At 38.8% G+C, this 22,114-nt stretch overlaps 1 protein-coding gene across 3 annotated transcripts in view; it reads left to right on the top strand.

Moving 5' to 3' along the window:
- PDGFD (platelet derived growth factor D) overlaps nucleotides 1–22,114 on the top strand; it is a 135,103-nt gene that overhangs the window by 100,871 nt on the left and 12,118 nt on the right. For 2 of the 3 annotated variants that reach the window (XM_071734561.1, XM_071734551.1), the window contains exons 4-6: nucleotides 2,084–2,143; nucleotides 6,834–7,035; nucleotides 19,810–20,024. In XM_071734561.1, coding sequence (XP_071590662.1) covers nucleotides 2,084–2,143; nucleotides 6,834–7,035; nucleotides 19,810–20,024 — 477 coding nt within the window. The remainder of the gene's footprint in view (nucleotides 1–2,083; nucleotides 2,144–6,833; nucleotides 7,036–19,809; nucleotides 20,025–22,114) is intronic. The other variant, XM_071734571.1, reaches the window with a different exon arrangement.

Below are 22,114 nucleotides of genomic sequence, written 5' to 3'. Positions count from 1 at the left end.
CACATGTCTATCTCAGCATTTTGGAGGGGTTCCCTGCCTCAACCACCTCAAAAAATCATATACTAAAGAAACAGTTCTGATATCTACAATTAGACAACACAAAGGGACCGCCACTTCAAACACAAATTATTCCTTTTATGTGGTCTTCTCCAGACACTCAATGAGGCAGATTCTTCCTGTTTTATCATAATGCCTTGGAACTCAATGCCACCTTTTTTTTTTTTTTTTTTTTTTTTTTTTTTTTTTTTTTTTGGAAGTGCTAAATGGAAGCTAATGACACAGACAAAATTATTTCCAAATTTTGCAACTGGCAGCCATTACCAGAGCATCCATGAGCTTTCCAAAACCATTTTTATGTACTTCAAATCATAGCTTTTTACCAATAATGTTTTGCTTCTTTATTCTTCAAATAAAATTACCACTTTAGTTATTAATATTTTAATAGCCCTGCAGTTTCAGGTGCCACTTAATGACATTGTAGTGTGATGGGGTTTCTTAAGTACCGGATATATCAGTGCAGTTCTGGAACCTTGAATTTGAAAGAAATCAGTATTTTAAGGAAAAATCAAGAGTAACAATATGGAGTAAACAATCTTGTGACTTTTTAGACTTTTTAATTTATTAAATTAAATTTGAGACTTTTCTTTATTATATGGAAAACATTAAAATACCATGTATCAGTCTCGATCTGAAAGTGCCACTGTTCCTTCTTAATTAAAGGAAAACTTTATTGATGAATTAGCAGATTATGCAATCAATTTCTCTTTTGCATTCCTAAGAAACAATTGAATATATGCATATATGTATGGGCCAATCCAGTGCTGAGTCTGGGGAGTATCAACTGAACAACGGCCCTTACATTTTCCATTTCAGTTTCCACCTTAAAAAAGGCATAGCACATAGTGAGTCAGTGTAAAATTGTGAGTCCAAGCATTGATCCATCTTTTTTTTAAATCCTTTCATTATAAATTCTGTTTTAGAAAAGAAAAACTTGGTATGCTGTCACTTCAGTCCATTTTTCTTACCTGCCTATTCACACCGGTCATTAGCTATTCACTGCTTGTGTGTGTTTAATAACTAATCTGTGATGCTGCCTCTTTTCCCATTTTTTAAGCTTTAACTATTCCAGCAGGGAATGAGTAAAACTGCCAAAAGAATAAAGAAATGGCTTCTTCATTATTTCAGAAATGATTGGCCATCACTGGTCAGACAAGTGGATTGGGATTCTGGTGACCATGTGTCAATATCTACAATTTTGAAATCTGTGTCTAAGCTACTCCTCCCAGGCTCCCTTTACTGACAATGGAGAGGGGAAAAAAAAGGGAAAAAAAAATTAGGATGGAGTGTTGTCCCAAATTACACTTCTAAAATAGATTAGATGATTTGCACCCTAAAAATGCTAGCATTAGTTGACTGTAATTAGAAACAAGATAATTAAATCAATTAGAAGCTTATAGATGTCCAAAGGTAGAGATTAATTCCATCCCTGAGCTTTAGTGAAATCATACTTCTAATGTAAATGTACTGTGACGGTGTTTTTTGATATAAAGGAAGTGGTGTCATTCATGCTCCACACAGATGAGCAAATCCTGTTCAGCACAAGTGCCGGAAGCACAGTCATGTTGGGACTTCATTTTATATGGATTAGATTACCCTGATTTTCACCTTGGCTAAGTAGTACCATGGTGTTAGCATTATTTCCAGAACAGATCAGCTGGGGGAAAAGCATTAATATTCTTACTGTAGGCATACAAAGGTGGTGTTTAATATTTACATTGGAAGATAAATGTAATGGCCTTCACCAGATTAGGTCCTACTACCTGAAACAGCATATATCATATTACAAATATTAATAATACCTATTCTTGTCCCAGCAAGCTTACAGAGAGATGATTTATAAACAGTGAAAAGGAAGGAACCTGAATGAGAGTAGTGTTATTTGGGAATGGCACATAGTAACGGCCTCCTGCATTAAAGGGGGTTCAAAAAGATGATGGATGTTGAAGCTGAGACATTTTGTAGACTCTAGTTAATTTAGGATATTGCCTTACTGGTGATTTTTCCTGTGGGTTTTTCCCCTTAGGATGATTTCCAGCATGCAGCCTCAGAAACCAACTGGGAGTCAGTCACAAGCTCTGTCTCAGTAAGTAATTTGTTACTATTTTGTCCATGGATGGCTTGATAGGATGGCTTGAATCCTGATCACTAAAATGACACCTGCACAGAGGGATATTCATCTTTGGCAGGCAGTGAAATTGGTGTTTATCTAACTCATACTGGAGTCAACCAGTATATTTTTAAAGAGAGAAGGTTCAGGATATGCCATTAGCCATTGTAATCACATGAGATAGCCATTGGGAAACACTTCTTGCTTTCAAACACATTGTGTCAAAATGAAAATAGAAGACAAAGCCCTTACAATTTTCAATTGTAAAATGTCATGATCTATATAAAAGACTAAACTTAAACTGGCAAGAAAACAGAATCATCTTTTCATTGTAGGTACCAAGATTGTTTCTAAGTGTTTATAATAAAATACTGTAACCAGAGTCTCCATATTCAGCAGTGAAATGAAAATTGCAGGGGGAAAAAAAAGTTAAAATAAATAATCCAGTATAAAATTTTATTTTTCTCTTCAGTAGATGTATTTTTGTCATTGGCCAAAAATCTGTCCCCTCTTTCATTTCCTAAGTAAAGTTAATTGCTGGGGAATGGCAGTGTAGCATCAGAACTCATAATATAGGCTGTCCTCTTCTGCGAGCTCTGCTAGCTGGTCAGCACCATGTACCAGTTCTTGTAAACTCCTCTTAAAAAACATGAGATGAGGATAAGCACTCAAAGCAGACTTGCAAGCAATGTCTGGAGCATTAATGAAAGGCACCTTTGTTACAGTAGCTTCCAGGAGTCACCAGTACAGGAGAAGTAAATAAAATATGGGTAAATACTACTGGATTAGTGTTCAGGCCAGGCAACAAGTAGAGAGAAAATTCCGTATTGCCAAAATAAGGAGAGGTTAAGCCAGTCTCACATGTGTTTGCCCTTGAGTTTGCAAATGACACTTGTCCTTCATGATACAATGCATTGATAGCCTAGAACTAACTGTGCTGAAAGTCCTCAGTAATAATGTTAGCAGGACTGAGATCTACTGGATGTGCCAAACAGGAGGTGCTAGACTGTTCTACTGAAATGTATAAACTCATTTTTCATTCTAATATCGGGCTGTAAAAAAAAATAAAGTCTATGTGATAGAATATTTTGTTTAAAAATATGGTAGGCTCATGTCTGAAAATGTAAGCCTAGGGCTCCCTCATCAGGTGACTATTAAAATGAAATCAAGTAGATGGTAAACGCCATGTTAGTTGGTCCTCCTTAACATCATAAAGGGCCCATTATGCCAAACAATAATCCGATATTATTTTCATATTGAAAAAATATTTTTCTTTCACTTCTATTCAATTCTGAAAAGTTGTTGTTAATGTGTTTCAGGTAGGGAACTTCATTGCAAATATTACAGGTAGCAAGCTGCTGCCCAGGGTCACATTGAAACCTACAGCTAAACCAGATGTAGAACCCACGTTTCATTAGTTTTCCCATGCCATCTCCTTCCTAACAAAGCACTTTGTTCCACTGGCCATGCATTACACCCCCCAGCCCTTTCTTTTCCTCAGGGAAGATAAGGTAGAGAGGTTGAGTAATTTTTCCCAGAGGCACCAATGCAAAAATTTGAGGTCTTTCAAATTTTTCAGGAGAGAAAGGTTTAGGGATTCTGCTGTGGTCCTGAGGGACAGAAGGACCAAATCAGACCTGTCTGGTGCTACCAAGGTGATGTGCTGCTCCGCTTATACTTCATTAGCATGGCAGAGCCAAGTTTTTCCTTCAAAAATACAGATGACTCAAAGACTTTTTTTAGGATCTGGCATTACAGAATGAAAATTTGAGGGCAAATTCTTTCCTCCTTGTCTGAGGTCATATCAGATTACTATTACAGATTAATTTGGGGATTTTTTTCTTTTCTCAGAAACCTGAAACCAAAACTGCTTCCTTTCACCCAACATGGTAAACCCCCCATTAATTTGGGGATTTTTTTGTTTTCTCAGAAATCTGAAACCAATACTTCTTCCTTTCACCCAACATGGTAAATCCCCCGCGAAGAAGGAAACAAAATTCACTCCTCGACTCCTTCTTAGGCTAGTTTCCATTATTTGTGAAGTAATGTGATAACCAACAGACAACTCTGATGCATTGTCCATCAGATTCATAGTACAGTTTGAAAATAGAAAAGAATGGGGGAATGTAAATTAAGGTTAAGAGTACTGACAAAAAAGGATACCTTTGTGAAATTAAAATTTATTCAGTGCTTTTAACAGAGAAGGGATACATAATGTGTAAAATCTTGGCTCTTTATTGCTTCTTGCATTTCACTCTTCCTGTTGCCCTCCCTTTGGATGCACTCTCAGAAGCCAGATCAAGAGGAGCAGGAGCTCTTTTACAGCCTCCTTTGTGGCAGGACAAAAAAGAGGCAGTTGGGTTGGCTGCTGTGAAGTTGGTTTTGGGCCTGTCCCATGACATGGCTGCCAGCAGGTTACCTGAGTTGCTGAAATAATTCCTCTTGGCTTGGCTGTCACTGAGAAGAATTTAAGCTTTCTTCTGTGTGTGAATGAGGTTGCTCAAATCGGATGAGAAGGGCCTTTTATCTGAAAAGAAAATGGGGGATTCCTGCTGCCTGTCTGAGTTTGAAATTCCCTGCAGATTCACAGCTATGAGTTTGAAATGCTCTGCAAATTTGCAGCCTGACCTGCAAGTTCTGTAATGAAATGCACTGTTGAACATGTGAAAAAAATCCAAGCCACACACCTATGGGGCTGATTTTATTCTGCTGTTTCTTCGGCATCCTTGCACCATCTCCCTCACTTCTGAAAGGCAGATGGGGACTGACGTTTCCCTGTTGGTCTGTAGTTACAGACAACCCAAAAGCTCCACTAAGTTGTCCTCAGCAAACAAATAGCATTCGTGTACTTTTTTTTTTACTTTTTTTTTTGGAGGGGGGGGTTGGAACCTCAAAGACTGCGTTTGCACACTGTGATGCCTGCCCACAGCACAGTCTCTCCTGCAGCCTTGCTCTAGGTAACAATGCTGTATTCACTTTGCTGGAATGAGCTTTTTGGCTCCTGGGGCACCATCTCTCTGTCTCTATTCCAAGCCACTTAGAAGTCAGGAGAGGTGCCTTTCCTCTTAGTGGGTTGTGAATTTTCACAGCCGTCTGCAGTGTCTTACTTAGCACTGCATTGTAGAGGCATTGCAGTCACAAGTGGGCCCTCTGAAACTTCTTGGGCTTTTGGTGATAAACATCAAGTGCAACTATGCTTTCTGACTACACTATTGTAGTGTTTGCTATTTCTTCTCTTTCTTGTGTTCAATAATTTAGACTGTCCGTACTTTCAGTAAAAATACAAAATAAGATAGCAAGGATTGTTACTTTTGTGATATAACTTTCTGTTAGACATGGGTTTTTTTGAAAGGCATAAATTCTTTAGAATTAATTTAGTAATCACTGAAGGACACAATACTGCAAATAAGTGAGTAACTTTACTCAACTCAAATAGAGAGTTGACCTCTCTATTACATCCCAACTGAGTGGAGTTAATGACAAAGATTAATAGTTTAACATGTGCATTTACTTGGTAGATGAGGCAAAAAATTATTTTGAGGAGCCATTAATTTTAAATGGTATATTTCTGCTACTTGACTTCACAGCTGGATTTTTATGAGAGAAGAGTTTCTAGGGGTTTTCCCCCAATGTTTTAACTTAAGAGAACAAAATCCAAACAACTCTTGTTCTGTATTATGTCTTGTTGAATAGATCATGTGCTTTGATTGGGGTCCTTCAGAAATTGTATTAATCGTTTTTCTTGCAGATATTTTACACATATTAGGCTTTATGTTTGGGCAATGGAAAAAAGTTACATCAAGGGTAGTGAATATTGTGAGTCTAAATAATAATTTTTTAAAAGTTTCAAGTCCTCTCCAGTAAAAATGAAATTTCTTTAATCTTTCTGTCAAAGCCAAGGTGTGCCATAATTTCATTGAGAACAGGCAGGGAATGGTACTTGACCCTTCCATTCAGTGTTATGATATAATTGTGAGGATATCACTTTATTGGTAATGCCAAAATTCATTGTTACATCGCCATGATCACATTGCTGAAATTACATACTTTCTCATTTGCTTAGTAACTTGCATTTTTGGTAAAAGGGTGGGAGAATCAATGTTCATTGTTTTTTCGTAATAAACTTAATTCTTGGGAATAAAGGGCCATCTTTTCAAGTCTTTAACTGAGACAAATTTGTTGTCCAAATTGAACAGGGAAAGGGAGTCCAGTAGACTTGTTGCCTTTGTCTTTCTCTGCTGTGGTTTCTGATTTGCCTGTTATGGATTTACCAACAGAGCTGGACAAGCTGTGAAGGGATCCACAGCAGACCAGGGCACCTCCATTCTGTGGTCATCACAGTGATTTCAGAGCATATTTCCATTACATCTTTGTACATGTGCAAACCATCATCCCTCTTGAGGAGTGGGTGTATATATGTCAGTCCAGCAATGGCAGTGTTTCTGTCATCTCAGGGATTTGCTTGGGAGTTCCAAGGTGTCTCTTCTCTTTGAAAAATGATGACAGAGGTATAACAAAGCCTGGCCCAGCTAATAAGGACTTCAAAAGATGCCCCAAAGTATCTGTTTCAGTCAGTTATAACACAAATTTCTCAGTAACTGTTTTCAGCTGTTTGAAGTGGTGCTGTAATTTATTCCAAGTGCACTGAGATGTATGTCACTCTTAGGGGGTATCCTATCCCTCTCCATCAGTGACTGACCCTACGCTTACGGCGGAAGCGCTGGATCAGACGATTGCTGCATTTGACACCGTGGAGGATCTGCTCAAACACTTTAACCCGGACTCCTGGCAAGAAGATCTTGAGAATTTGTACACAGACAGTGGCCACCATTATCGAGGCAGGAGCTACCATGACAGGAAGTCCAAAGGTAGGAAAAGACATTATATACATACTTTGGGTCACGACTAGGATATTTCTTCACTTACAGAAATGCCCATTGATAAGGTATTTGATTCAGGTGCCCGTGTTCCTGATGGAGTCACAGAGCAAGGTGCCACCTATTAAAACAAAGGATAAGTTGTTTAATCCTTAATAATTTTCTGATTGAGTAGGACCTCACTTGACAAATCAGACTAAAATGGGCCTATCATTATGATGAATTCACAAAAAAAAGCATAGGTCCATGTCTAAAGGACAGATGCTTCTCAGCTTCACCCTTTTTAACGATGTTTTGTGTGTAAGGCATGGGAATCCTTATTGTGTACACTATCATACTTCTTTAAATACCCTGCTTATGGATTGTTTTCTGTTTAGTGGGGGATAATCACTTTTATCACATTGTTCTTAGAGAAGCATCTGCTGGAGACACCTGTATGTGCAGCTGTTTTTTTAGGATGTGAACATTTCACTGTTTTTCATTATGTTGGTGGGGAATATTACTCCAGTTTAATATATTTTCAATTTAGCAAAGCACACATTTCTGGGTTATGTTTCTTGTTTCCTTCTGTTAGTTCAGATCATCCACAAAATGCTAAAGCAAGCGGATGCTAAGCTAGCAGTGCAATCCCATAATGATAAAGAAACACTGTTGAGAGGAGACAGTCATGCTCTGGGATAACCATGGACTGAAGGTCCTGTTGAAATTGCCCTTTCATATGCAAGTATAGATCTAGGAGGTCTGTAAGGCTTCTCCAAGATACGTTGTGGTAGTTTTCAGAGAAGATCTGAAGTGAAAAATTTTTTTTTAGTTGTCTTGTTAATATTATCTTCCAGGTTATGTATCCATATGTATTCTTCTTCATAAGTTTGAAATTGTAATGCCCATATCACAGCTCTAATTCTGAGCAATCTACCATTTATTGCATCTCAAATTCCATCCCCAGTACATTAAGCATGTGCTGAGGGAGAGAGGATTTTAGTTTTGTGTTTGCGACTTGCTCTCAACTGATGAGGCTTTGATCGTAAAATGGATGTGTGGGCTGCTTCTGTATTACAGAAAATAGTGTCAAGGAATGTTTCTGGGCCCTGAAATCCCTTATTGCTAAACTGTCTTACTGGAGTCTGCTTAGTTATGGCCTAGGCCAGGTGTCAATCTCCCAGACCATTGCTGGGCATGAACCAGGAGCTGGCAGAGGACATCTGCCATTCCTGATGGGTAGTTTGCCTGTGGTCACCTTTTCTTGGAGAGCAAAAGCTAAATAGTAGGCACAGGGTTGTCCTAGGGCTGTTGGTCTTTGAGCAGGCTGACATCAGGCACACACAATGTATGAGTAGTACATGCACAGCCAACTTGCTGTACAGTTTCCAAGGTGTGTCAATCATTTCTGTTTTGGGCTCAGAACTTCAAAGGGATTAGTGATAAAGCTCTGAGCACCCATCCAGCAAAAACTGAACCCCTTTACTTTATACCCTTTTGGCATATTAGAAATTTCAGGCAATCACAACAGCTCATGTTTTGTGAAGAAAAAAGTCATCTAACTGTCACTGATCAGATTGATCTCATTAAGGGGCCTGTGAAACATGTTCTGTGTGTCTGTTATTCCCAGGCTGGATTTGGCACTGATAGATGTCACAAAAGAAATAGTCTGTTCAGATTTTAATATAAGCTAATTAGAAACCTAGATCATGTACCAGTTCTTCTCTCCACATTTCATTTGATTCTCATATCATACTTGGCCTAGTTCTTCGTGTATTTAGGTGACCACATATATATAAAATAGCATTTGATGCTTTATTGTTGCTCATCACATATTCTGGTAGTATGAATATGATATGATTGTACTTGGAAAATTCAGGTACATAAAGGTTTCTCTATTTAGTATAAATGTGATGCAGCTTCTTTTGTAACCAAACATTGTAAAAACAAAGAGTTTTCCACTTATTATTTTAACATTTTATTTTTATAGGCTCTTCCATTGTTTTGGTTAGAGGAATGAGAAAAAAAATTATCTCAGTTTTTCTTTTGTCTTCAAAGTAGAGGCCAAATTCTTTGACTGTTAGCAGCCCTCTGGACAAAAATACCTCACCACAATAAAATCCTAAAAAAAATTTAGTTAAGAAATTTCGTTTAGTCATAAACTTCTGGCAAGATTAAAAGCTTGTTCTTGGATGATGTCAGGAGTAGGGAATAGATTTAAGAAGTCCTTAAATTTTGAATGCTTGGTGGATTTTAAGTACAGATAGTGTGAATCTCTGAGGAATGTTTATAGGCACTGGGATAACCTTGCAGCAAAGAGAGCAATAGATTATATCATCATTTATTTCAGATATCTATCTGTTTCTGCTTTCAGATTGGGGTTTATTTTTTTATCCTTAGTTAGAACATCCCTGAGGCAGATAAGAACAATTTGATGTAATCTCTGCCTATCTTTCACAGTATTTTCAGAACATGCCATATAACTGGTATAAATGAATCACTAATTATTTCCCTCCTATCCAACTCTGCCTGTACCAAACTGTGCCACAAAATTGAGCTTAAGAGACAGTGTTGCTGAATACCAATTCTGATAACAATGATCTGGACGAGAGGATCAAATTCACCCTCAGTAAGTTTTCAGACAACATTAAATCGGGCAGCAGTGTTGATCTGCTTGAGGGTAAGAAGGTCTTTGCAGAGGGACCGAGACAGGATGGATTGCTGGCTCAAAGCCAGTTGTATAAGGTTCAACAAGGCCAAGTCCAGGTCCTGCATTTGGGTCACAACAATCCCAAGGAACACTGCAGGCTAGAGGAAGAGCGGCTGGAAAGCTGCTCAGAGGAAAAGGACTTGGGGGTCTTGAGCAACAGTCAAATGAATATGAGGCAACGGTGTGCCCAGGTGGTCCAGAAGACCAAGAGCATCCTGGCTTGTATCAGGAATAGTGTGGCCAGCAGGAGAAGGGAAATGATCATCCACATGTTCTTGACACTGGTGAGACCACACCTTGCTGCTGGAGCAAGTCCAGAGAAGGGCAATAAAACTGGATAAGGGTCTGGAGAACAAGTCCTATAAGGAGTGTCTGAGAGAACTGGGGTAGTTTAGTTTGCAGAAGACGAGGCTGAGGGGAGATCTCATCACTGTCCACAACTCCCTGAAATGAGGTTGTAGTGGGGTTGTGTGGGATGTTCTCATTACTTCTCACTAAGTAACATAGTCACATACATTCTCTCTAAGTAACAAGCAGAAGAAAAAGAGGAAATGGTCTCAAGTTGCACCAGGAGAGGTTTAGATCAGATATCAGAAGATATATCTTCACTGAAAGGATAGTTAAATATTAATTTAAATATTTCTTCATTTGGCAATCAATAATCTATGAAGATAAAGATTTGTGACAAGGAACTAAGAAGTATTTTAGTATAGCTGAAACTCAGAACTACAGAAGAGATTAAGTGGAAAGGCAGCTCAGGAGCTATCTACTCCATCTCCTCTACTCAAGGCAGAGTTACAATAGTAGGTTGCTTGAGACCATGTCCAGTCAGGTTTTGAATATCTCCAATGATGGAGTCCAGCCTCTCTGGACAACCTGTGTCTTGCCACTCTCCAAGCAAAGAGAAAATAAAGTTGGGGTTTTTTACATTTAAATAGGGTTTCTTATGTTGCAATTTGTGTCAAGCACCTCTTGTCCTTTCAAAGAAGACTCTGGCTCAGTCTTCATTACTCCCTCATGTCATATATTAATCCACATCAACATACTCAATATACACATATATACATCAGTCCCTTCATGAATAACTCCTGCAATAACCTTAAAGAGGAAGAGTATGTTGATTAAATCCATAAGTATGATAACCCAATTCCATCTACAAAATCTGATCTCACACCTCTACAACACTGAGGTAACTCTACTGAGTTAAATGAATTTTTTTTCTATTTACACTATTGAAGTGAATTATTGGCATCAAGCGTGACTCACTTTTCACCACATGAAGTTCCAGTTGAAGTTAGCTGCAGAATTGCAGTGATACCCAGACTGGCAGAAAAGGACAGGAAAGAAATGCATTCACATTTTCAAATGTGAGGCCTTTCTACAAGTTGTACACCACCTCCATCAAAATATGACAAGCAGATGTTTCAAATAACCTTTGCAGCAGTTGTAAATATGCTTAAAAAATATGCTAGCCTTTTTGGCATTTTAGAAACTGAAAGTACAAGTATTCAGCCTTAAGCCTGTCCTACTCAGGAAAAACCAAAGCAGATGATACCAAATAAAGTATATCCTTTAAAATACTTTCTTTTGCATTGCTACAATATGTTGTAGTTGGCCTCAATGTCACAGTAATTTGCCTACTGAAAATATGAAGCATTGCTGAAAGAATATCACTGACTATTGGATTACTTTATACTGTTCCTAGTAAGGAAGAACACAGGTAGATATAAAAAAAAAACCAACATCCATAGTATTCAGCTAGATTTAACTTATAAACAAATAGTTTTCTGTTATTTTAGAGTCGTAAGGAGGAATCAGAATTGTTTGGAGATAACATCTTCATCCTACAATTTAAATTTTTGAAAGCATTAATGTGTCTGTTTGATAATATTAGAAGAGCTCCTTAGAGATACTGCTGTAAACAGTTCCAACTATCAATTAAACATTATTTAACTTTTCCCACACGCTCATATGCATTTATCTTTTTCTAGTCACTCTGAAGTTTTACAACCCACTGAAAAAGGCTTCATAATTTAAAAATGACCTCTGCCTGTGAAATGGCTTTTGTGCAAATGAACAGAGAAAGTATAAAGAAAAAGTCCACTGTTTCTCATCATAGAAGTAGATCCAAATGTCTAGGGGACGGTACATCCACTAGATGAAAGAGGTCATCTTTAAACAGAAATTGAGTACTTTTTCACAAATAAACCTAGGAAGCAGGAACACATGTAGATAGATACATTATGGTAATTAACAAGACTACACATGCCTCTGAGCTTCTTTTTGTTTATTTTGGAAATAGTATGCAAAAAGCCTTTGGCTATCAGAAGAAATTAACCAGGTGGGACATTCTTGCAATAACATCTGCCTGCAATGACAGCTTTACAAGTTAAATAATAAAATACTTGCTGGCATAGCCACCTTGCTCTGTAGAAGGGGAGTAGTGACATGGGCCTGCAAGTCTCCATGGAATGTTTCTGCTGCCCATATCCAAAGAGATCAGGAAAGTTTTGTCATGTCCTTAACAGTGTTTTTTTATTTATCACTTTTTACAGTGGTCAAGAAAAAAATTACAATTTTAACTTGGGAATGTAATTTTTCAGGGGCTTGCAAACAGTGGCAAATAAATTACTGTGAATATTCATGTACTCTTCCTTTAAAGGTTCTGTGATGGCTGCCAGGATATGTCATTGCACCAGACAAGGAGTGCAGGCATCACAAATGCTGAATGCTCACTCATTCACAACAAATGTGAATATTACAAGTTGATGGAATACCTTCTCAACTAGCTTCTAATTTAAAGCATTCCTGTGCTTAAAAAGCAGAATATTTCTTCCACTCTTCTTCAGTTGAGAAGCAAGTTACCTGTTGCATGCAAACCACACTCATTCATTCACCATCTAATTCAGATCTAGACCCATACATTTCCCTCTCTGTGACTGATGAGATTCTCCCTCATGCTTTATGTGATAATAATGTCAGTCACTGCAGTGAAAGCTTTCCTTATTAAAACCTTTTTGCAGCATATTTTTCATCACTGGAATAGGCTGTTCTATTCCATTGATTTCAATGATGCTATGTCCATTTATGACACTGATAGTTTGTCCTGCTTTTGCTACTTGACCCATACCACAGCTGATAATTGGTTTGTCAGTCTGTAATAGGCCTATATATTGTGAACCTTCATGCAGATAGTTATAAACCTGCTGAAATTCTGGTCTCTCTTTGCTCTAAAATAATACCAGCTGTACTGAGAAGGTTTGTCTTGGCATTGTAGTTCTGTAGTAAATCCAGATTGAGGCATCTTCTGCTCAGCTCCCCCGAGAAAGACTTGGACAGCTCCCAGAGTTTTCAGGTATATTTAACAGAGTGCTTATTGTGGTATCATTAAGCATGTGTAGTGGAACAGTGAAAACCATCAACCATATGTACTGAAGGCTAAAAGCATTCAGTGCAGAGAAGAATAATTTCATCAGTGTCATTTAGGTGCTTTGTAATATGTGGCTGTATGGTACTGCATTTTCCAACTCAAGTTCAACCAAGTTCAGTTAATTCCAGCACTGTTTGGGATGTCTTTGACTGCCTGTACAGTACCTCTATCTGACAAAGCCCTGACACACACCTTTATGCTGGTAGAGCACAACTACTGGGAAAAGGGTTCCATACATTCATAGGTCTCTGAGAAATTCCATGCTCTGTAAGAGGAATTTTTTTCTAGCCAAGAGTCAAAATTAAAATAGCAACACAGCAATCCTTGTTATAAACTGTAAGCCACACATGAAAAGAGGTGAGGCTCAGAGTAGAACTAAGCTCTAGATCCCATTTGACATACAATACACCAACCACATTGCAGTTGTGTCCCTTGGTGATGCACAAAATATGAACAGGGGCAAACTGACACGTGCAGGCACCTTTTATGAATACATCTCTTCAGCTGCCAAAAAGAGCAGAAGAGTTAGAAATTTTAGCAGAAGTGTCACTGATTTGCAGGAGGACCAAGGAGATGTAGATTTATGGTTGGCATCCAGGGGAGGGTGGTCATTGTCTGTTCCCTGTATAATGTGGGCAAGTTCCTTCAGTGAGAGTTAGGTTTTTTAACATCTTTGAGGATCTAAGCTCTATAATCTCTCACATGATTCTTTACATGGCCTGTCATCAACATAATCTCATTCTGAGTGTCATGCTGAAATCTATCTGCACACATCTTCATCACCTTCATAACAGACCAAAATCAGATTTTTAAATCTTCTCTCTCCATATGGGTAGTGATCTCAATACCTGTTGCAGTTTAGGCACAGCTGCTAGCAACCAGGCTTCAGCTCACTAGCACACACACCCCACCCTGTGGGACGCAGGGGTAGAAAATCCAGCAAAAAGCTCATTAATCAAGACAAGGGTAGGGAGGATTCACTCACAAAGCTAACTTCATTCAGGGAAAAAAATCCATCTAATTTCTCATTAATGAAATCAAAACTGGGCAAAGAGAAAACCAGATTTCCCCCCCACTATTCTCTTCTTCCCAGGTCCAAATTGCTTCACTTCCAAGTTCTCTACCTCCACAGCTGCACAAGGGGAACAGGGAATGGGGTTTACAGTCAGTTCACCACACATTGTTGCTGCTGCTTCTTCCTCCTCATTGTGGAGGACTCCTCACAGCTTTTCCCCACTCCAATGTCAGGTCCCTCTCATGGAAGAGAATCCTTCAGGAACCCAGCCAACATCTGTCCCCCCCACAAACTGCAGTCCCTCAGGAACAGACTGGTCCAACTAGAACAAACTGGGTTCCAACTAGAGCCATTCCACAAGCTGTTGGATAACTTGTCCCACTGTTTGACCACCCCTAAAATGATTAGATTTTCTTTAGAAATTGCTGAAATGTCCCTTGCTGCAACCTGTGATTTTTGCCCCTTGTATTTTCACTGTGCACATTTAAGATAAGACTAGCTCCACCCTCTCTGTATCCCCTTGTAGATACTTGGAGAACATTATTAGAGAGTCCTTTAGTCTTCTTTCTAGACTAGACAAATCTGGTTCCCTCAGCCTCTCTGTAGCGGTTCTGGACCAGAACCTTAACCATCATCATCACCCTTCACTGAACTCCTGGTTCATTTATCTTTCTCTTCTGATGATGGGGACTCAAAATGGGACATCATACTGCAGACACAGGTTCATGGGAGCTGAATGAAGTGCTGTGTTAATGTCTCTAAACCTGCTGCCACATCGTTCATAGTGCAGCTCAGTGCGCAGCCTCTGTTACTGCAAGGCAAACAGCTGACTCGTGTTCGACCTGCTGTCTACCAGAATGGCCAGGCTTTTCCTGCAAAGCTTCTGCTTATCTAGCCTGTCTCCAGTCTGGACTGATCCATGAGGTTATTCCATGTCAGGTGCCGAAATTTCCACTTGCCATCACTTATATAAGGTTCTTGCCAGCACATTGCCCCAGCCTGTTGATGTCCTTCTGAAAAGCAGTCCTGAAAACACATGGTCAGATTTCCCTAGCATCATGTCACTGACAGACTTGCTGAAAATTCACATTATTCCATTGTTCTGATCAGTAGTGAATATCTTCTGTAGTATTTACCCCAGCATTACACCATGGGGAACACTGTTAGTAACTAGCCACCAGTTGTATTTAGAATTGCTGAGCATTTTGCTCAAGTCCCTTGGACCTTCTGCCTATCTACTGAATTTGCAATCCACCTATCCCATTATATTTCAGAATTTTTGCTGCAAGGATGCTATGGATCACTGTCAAAAATCAGCAGGTGTCTGCTTCTTTCACCTCATCCAATTTGACAGTTGTCTCATCATAGCAGACTCTCAGGTTGGTCCATCACTGTTTGCCCTTGGTCATTCTACTCTAGCTCTCCCCCGTCACCTTCTTGTCTTTCATGTACCTGGACATTGTTTCCAGAGGGATTTACTCCTTCATTTTGCCATGGGCTAAGGTTAGACTGACTGGTCTTCACTGGCCTGAGTTCTTCTTGCCTTGCTTGTTGATGGCCTTCACATGTGGTGCAGGAATACTGTGGCAAAGTGACTTCCAGGTTGTACACCTAAGCTCTGGTCTGTGGATGATGCATGAAAAAAAAAGTGAAAAATGTTCAGATGTGACAATGGTAGGGCCAGGTATGAATTTGGAACAGAGGAAGTGTTAAAAGAAACCCTAAAAGACTGCATGTCTTCTTACAATTATTCAAAGACTACCAGCACAGGTTTTCTCTCCAGTCTTTAAGGCTGTCTGTTCTGAACATGATATTATGGTATTAGCTGCAGTCCCCGATTTCAGTGCTTACCTCTGATTAAGATCAATGTTCCAAGGTAAGCACATGCAATAGTCCTATGTGAAATGGGAATGGACTAAAGCATAGGACTTAAGGTGGAAAAGAGGGTAAACACTGTACCCTGAGTATCCAGCTTAATGCTCTAGTGCACCTTTTTATGTCTGACTTGCCTTTAAGTTGAATCTCTGATGAAGACATTCTGTAATGCTTTGAAGTTATTTGCATCCAGTCTACAGAACCTTTTAGTTCTAGTTTTAAATTAAGGACACCAGTGGTTTCGGTCCTTGATAAGTAAAGCTGCAGGATTTCACACCAATCACACCAAGGCTTAGTTACATTTTAGTCACAGCAGTGAGGTGATGCATGAAACTGACTGTACTGTAAAATCTCATTGTTATATGGATGAGGAAATGGATGGGTCCAGACAGTAACACAATCCCAAAACAGGTAAAAATGCATATCTAATCTCTCAGCAGAGAGAGTTGTTCAGAGAAAAATATGTTCTTTTTTTTAAGGGGCTTCAAACTATGGTCTAAAGATAATTAGGTAGTGGGTGCTGTTCTTGGGTGTCAGTGTGATGCTACAGTGTATGCTGTTCAAAGGAGACGTTGCATGCTCACTTCATCCCAGTGAGACTGAATTTCTGTAGAGCAAAGTCAAAAAGAGTGAAGGTGTTTGCCTCCAGATTATTTTTTATGAAGAATGGCTTTTTATCTCTTAAACCCGTTTTTTAGTCATCTCTGCTTGAAGTTATTCATTTTCATTATTTCAGTAGCACTAAAATAAGACCTTTCTGCTATTGCATGTTTCCATTTGAACCTGGACTGATACCTGAGATGGCAAAGGGCAGAAAATTCACATTTTAACTGATAACTCTGGGATTTGGGGTCCCAAAAAGTGCCAATAAGTCAGGATCAAAATGCTTTCAGCATACCAAGTAGAATGCATGCAAGTTTCCATTCTGAAATTTTTCCATAGGTTTTTCAAATATATGTGATTAATCATAGAAAAATACACTAAATAAAGTGTGTTTTGCTGCTGGCTAGTTCCAGAATTCCTAAAGCATGTATCCAGATATAATTTTGAGCCCTCATTGAAGACAGCTGATTCCTTCATCCTGCATAGAGAAAAAAATTATCCTAATTATCTGGATATTCCCTCCTATATTTTGAGTACGGACTCAGCTATACCCTAAGAAACCCTGCAAAGACTTCTGAAAGTCATAAAACTGGACTTCTGAAGGCTAGTGAGCAAAGCCTTCCCTCCAGTTAAAGACCTTTGCCAGGTCACCCCTTACCATTTAAATCAAGCAGCTTAAGTACTGCAGCTAATATGTGTATCACTGTGATGGATATAATATGTTTTCTGCAGGAAAGGCCCCACACCCTGGTCCTTTAAATTCTGGTGCTTTCCCTCTCTGCATGTCTTGTTGCAGACTCATTTCTCTGCTGATAATAGAGCCACGATAATAAGTATCAGCTCAATGCAGGAAGGAGGACTGTTGAGCCTGTGGGAAAATTTCATCTGTGATAGAGCAGATTTTGTTCAGTCCCACAGACATCTCCTGCACACAGATGTCAGTTCTTGTGACCTGGGTCTGAGCCCTCTTTAATGACCAGTTTGTTACTGGAAGCCTTTTCTCCTATGTTGCATCAGCTGAACTAGGGCTGAAATGAGCCTCTGAACATTTTATCCTAACTGTGCAGCGATGCAACATCAGCAAATGCCATACTAGTCCACAGCCAGCCTGTCCCTTTAGGAGCCTATATCAGGCTCCTGCTCACATCCACAGCCATTGCCTTTGATTGCTGCAGTGCCAGAGTGAGGATGATTCAGGATTTGCCCTCAAGAAACTTCATTAATCATGAAAGCAGAATATTGACGTCCTCTTCTTCCATTGGTTAATTTTTTCCTTCACATCAATTGATTGAAATGTATAGTAGCCAGATAACATCTTTTTTTTTTTTATCATTAAGCAAAGATGATGGCAAAGGTCCTGATGAGAACATATAGAGGAGTGGGAAACACTTCCCCACAAGAAGAATTATCCTGAGAGCTTGCAATGAGAAGGGGTGGCTTTGGAGCATGACAGCTGAGAAGAGAATATCATCTGTTAAAACAAAGAAATCAATATTCTCTGGACTTCTAAGACCTGGCTGTGGACATTCCGAGTGTATTTTTCTCCCAGTGCATGAGTATAGCAGCAGCTGTATTGATTTTGTGCTAATATCAGGAGGATGATCTATACCTCTTTTGGAGAGATGCTAGCTCTCTGGAGAGAGCCACTGAGATTTCATGGTGAGATGTATCACAATTGCTATAAAATTGCAATTTATCTGCTAAATTCCCATTGACTGAGATAACACCTTGCCAGAAAAGTGAAGCTGCTATGATTTTCTATAATAGCACTCATGACATTTACGTACCCTTGCCTCTTGCATATCTGCCTCGTGAATAGCTCCAGTCCAGAATGTAAAGGTACATGATATTTACAAATCACAGCTTTTTCCACAATTTACTATGAGTTGCTGACAAAGACTGAGTCTTTGCTGGAGGGTTTGTGGTAAAGCACAAGCATAGGTGCACTCAGAAGGTGGTATTGAGCTATTAAACATGACCATTAAAATCTGATATGTTAAAAATAGTACACTATTATCTCAGTTCTCATTTGAGCTGTTCCTGTTTTCCTGTTGATGTTTCTACCAGCAAATATTGTTTGTTGTGGTAACTCCAGGATCACATGTCCTCCACTCCTGAATGAATTACTGACCTTATGAACACTTAGTTGGTGTATAGAACCCTAAGGAAAAGAAGAAGGCAGAAGGAGGGGGAGGGAATAAAATAGAAAACTTCTATAGAAACAAAACTCATTAATTTTATTAATTTTATCTGTGTTACAATTGTGGTAAATGTATTTATAGAAGAAGCGTTTTGTTCTGGTTTAGATTTACAAGCTAAAGTTAGAAACAGCACTTAAGCTCACACTTGATAGTCTGTAAGTTATTTTTATGGTCAGCTTTACTACTTGTTTCCATGATACATCTCACAGACATCTCAGGTATTTAAACAGCAACCAAATACTGGCATTCAATGAAGCTCACTAGTTTTAATTATATTTATATGTATGCCTATTACAGTAGCATTTACTAGCTTAAAGTAATATAGCTTAGATTGATTTCTCCATCTGAATGAGAGTTATTTAGACTATGTCCATAAACAATAGAGACAGGGAACTTGAGAAAGCAAATTATGCCATCTGCCCAAATGCCCTTGCAAGTAAGGGATCAATCATTCTGCAAGGATGTTTCTCTACTGACCTCAGGAAGAGCCTTGTTTAAAGCATTTGCCTTTTGTATGCCTGCAGTTAGGCAAAAAGAGTTGTGCCATAACAACAAAGAGCTGAGCATCTAAGTAAGCCAAGGAAATGCAGAGAAGGGAAGAGAGTAGCAGAGTAGGAATCTCTTACCCAAGGATGCCATAGATCAATGACAAAGGAAATAAAATGTTTTCAGCATTCAGGTCAGTATTTTACTGCAAGCCTTCCTTTCAGCTTTATAGTCAGTGTGAGCTCTGCTATGGGAGTCAGTGGGAGCAGTCTGAGAGCCTGGATGGCCCTTTGTAATGATTTAAACTTGCTGGGTTTATGTTTATTTCTTCAGAAATCACTACTATACTTCAAATATTTTTCAAGCAGTGTCACGTCACTTTGTGCTATTGACTGCCTGGTCAGTGGTATAAACCAGAGTAATGTCCCATTGAAACCTTACTAATGAAACTTCTTTTGCATTTCAGTTGACCTGGACAGGTTGAATGATGATGTGAAACGTTACAGCTGCACTCCAAGAAACTACTCTGTCAACTTAAGGGAGGAACTCAAGCTGACAAATGTGGTTTTCTTCCCCCGCTGCCTCCTTGTCCAGCGCTGTGGGGGAAACTGTGGCTGTGGGACTTCAAACTGGAAATCCTGCACGTGCATGTCAGGGAAAACAGTGAAAAAGTATCATGAGGTATTTTTGCTCTTTTTCTTTTATATAATACTTCTTTTGAGCATTTACTGCCTATCTGGGTCCTGAAGGCTTTTCTCAGAGTCATATTTGCTGCTTGTATTGATTGTCATGTTATATTGATCACACTATATCATTTTATATTATCATTATGCTATAGTGTGTTATGTTATCATTATAATATTATCATGCTTATATTGTTTATCATGTTGGATCTGCAGTTTGGAAATCGATGAGCAAAAATCACTACCTGCAGTGAAGTGTCACAAGCAAAGATGCTATCATTTCATAGTGTTTAAGTGAATGTCCCCTAGAGTCACTCTTCCTGTGGTGAAGGATCAGCTCATACTTCTGGGCAGGTTCAGATGGCCTTGGAATGGAGCCTAGACTTAGATAATGGTATTGGTCTTTCTGTCTGTGCTAGATACCAGTTTGGTTCCTTGTGGATTGGCATTCACACATTCCACTTCAGAAAGACACACACCCATGTAGCCATCCTGCAGAAAGGCCTGATTTTAAAGAAGTTTAATATTAATGTCTTTAATGCCATAACATTGCCCAACAATTTGGATTTGGAAATGGTAAAAGAGCAGAGTGAAGGGTTCTATATGTGAAAGGGGTGTTAATATGTAGTGATGGATAAGTTAATTAGAAAAAGTTAGAGATAACTTTTGCCACCTTTCTGTGTGGATGCTACCACAGCATCATATTGAATTTTGTTGCAAGAATAAGAATTATGTTGGACTGGTTTTTCCTAGCAGAAAACTGATAAAATATGAATGTAGATACCACCAGAAATATTCTTCTCTGTAACACAGAGAATTGTGTTCCTTGAGATTTTTGACTGCACTTCCTCTTTTAAACTTATGACCATGCTTGGAAATGATAATTAAGTCACCTGTAAACTCTCTTCCCTTTGAGATTTATTACTTGTAGGAAGCAGGTGAATATTTCAGTTGCAGCTTTTTTAGTATTCAGCAATTTTTTAGGAATGCAAACTTTTTCCATAAGAACAAAATTCATTATATTTATTTCAATCCCTTCACAACACATTAGAGAGGAAATAATCAAGAAAAGAGCATTTTTTATTCTTGCCACTAAATCAGTATTTTCAGAGCAGTCATGAACAGTGTTCACTGAGCATATCTAGGAAGATTACTTGGTATTATCCTTTCAGTTGTTTGAAAGTAGGTAGCTGCATGCCATACTAACATAATTTCTGACACACATCTCTTATAAGAGCTATTTACCACTAGGCTTAAGTCTCAAGTGGAAATGAATTTCATGGACTGGATCTGGATGTGATGTGAGCTTATATCAGGAAGGCATTAACTTGGAAGGCTGTAAGTCTGCAACAGCAGAAGGCCCTTGAAGGCCAGACCCTTGCCTCAGTGTGAGCTATGTGTTTACTGTTTTCCAAGGTAGGAGATTTTTTTTTCCACAATTAACTGCAGAATGCAGCATACTCCACATCAGCGAGGACTAGAGAATAGTTAATATTTCATCTAATTTTAAACAAGAGGCAGAGAATGACCCTGGTAATTACAGAGCAGAAAGCCTTATCTCAGTGGTAGAAAAGTTAATTGGAAAAAAATTAATAGGTATAAAACACCTAGATGACTGTGAGCTGATAAAATCAACTTGGAATGCCTTACATATGAATAAATATTTATACAGCACCACAACATTGTACAAGAATGCTAAAAGACCTGTCACCTTCTTCAGAGAGTGAACAGTCAACCAGAGAAGATGAGACAAGGATTGAAGCTGGTTAAGAGATAAAGAGCAAAAAGGTGGAAGAGATGAGAAGTTTTCTGCATAGGAAGAGGCTATCTGTGGGTTCCTTCATCACATGGATTGTTATTTAATGTATGATCAGCCTGGAGGAGGTGAATGGAGAGATGGTAAAAAGAACAACTGGCACAGGTTAACATATTTTAACAGCAAAGACAGGGATTTCAGAAGGCTTGTGTAAATATTATAAATGCATTTAGAAAAGCAGCAAGATGAGTAATCTCAACTATTTATTCATATAGGTGTGTGAAATGAGGAGGGAGAAACAAGGGTTGGAAGTACTCATGTTGAGTACTGAA

The sequence above is a fragment of the Heliangelus exortis genome, chromosome 1 (genome assembly GCF_036169615.1).
Source record: "Heliangelus exortis chromosome 1, bHelExo1.hap1, whole genome shotgun sequence".
NCBI classification, from domain to species: Eukaryota; Metazoa; Chordata; class Aves; order Apodiformes; family Trochilidae; genus Heliangelus; species Heliangelus exortis.
Note: the sequence above shows the minus strand (reverse complement) of the source record. Positions and strands in the feature narration are given on the sequence as shown.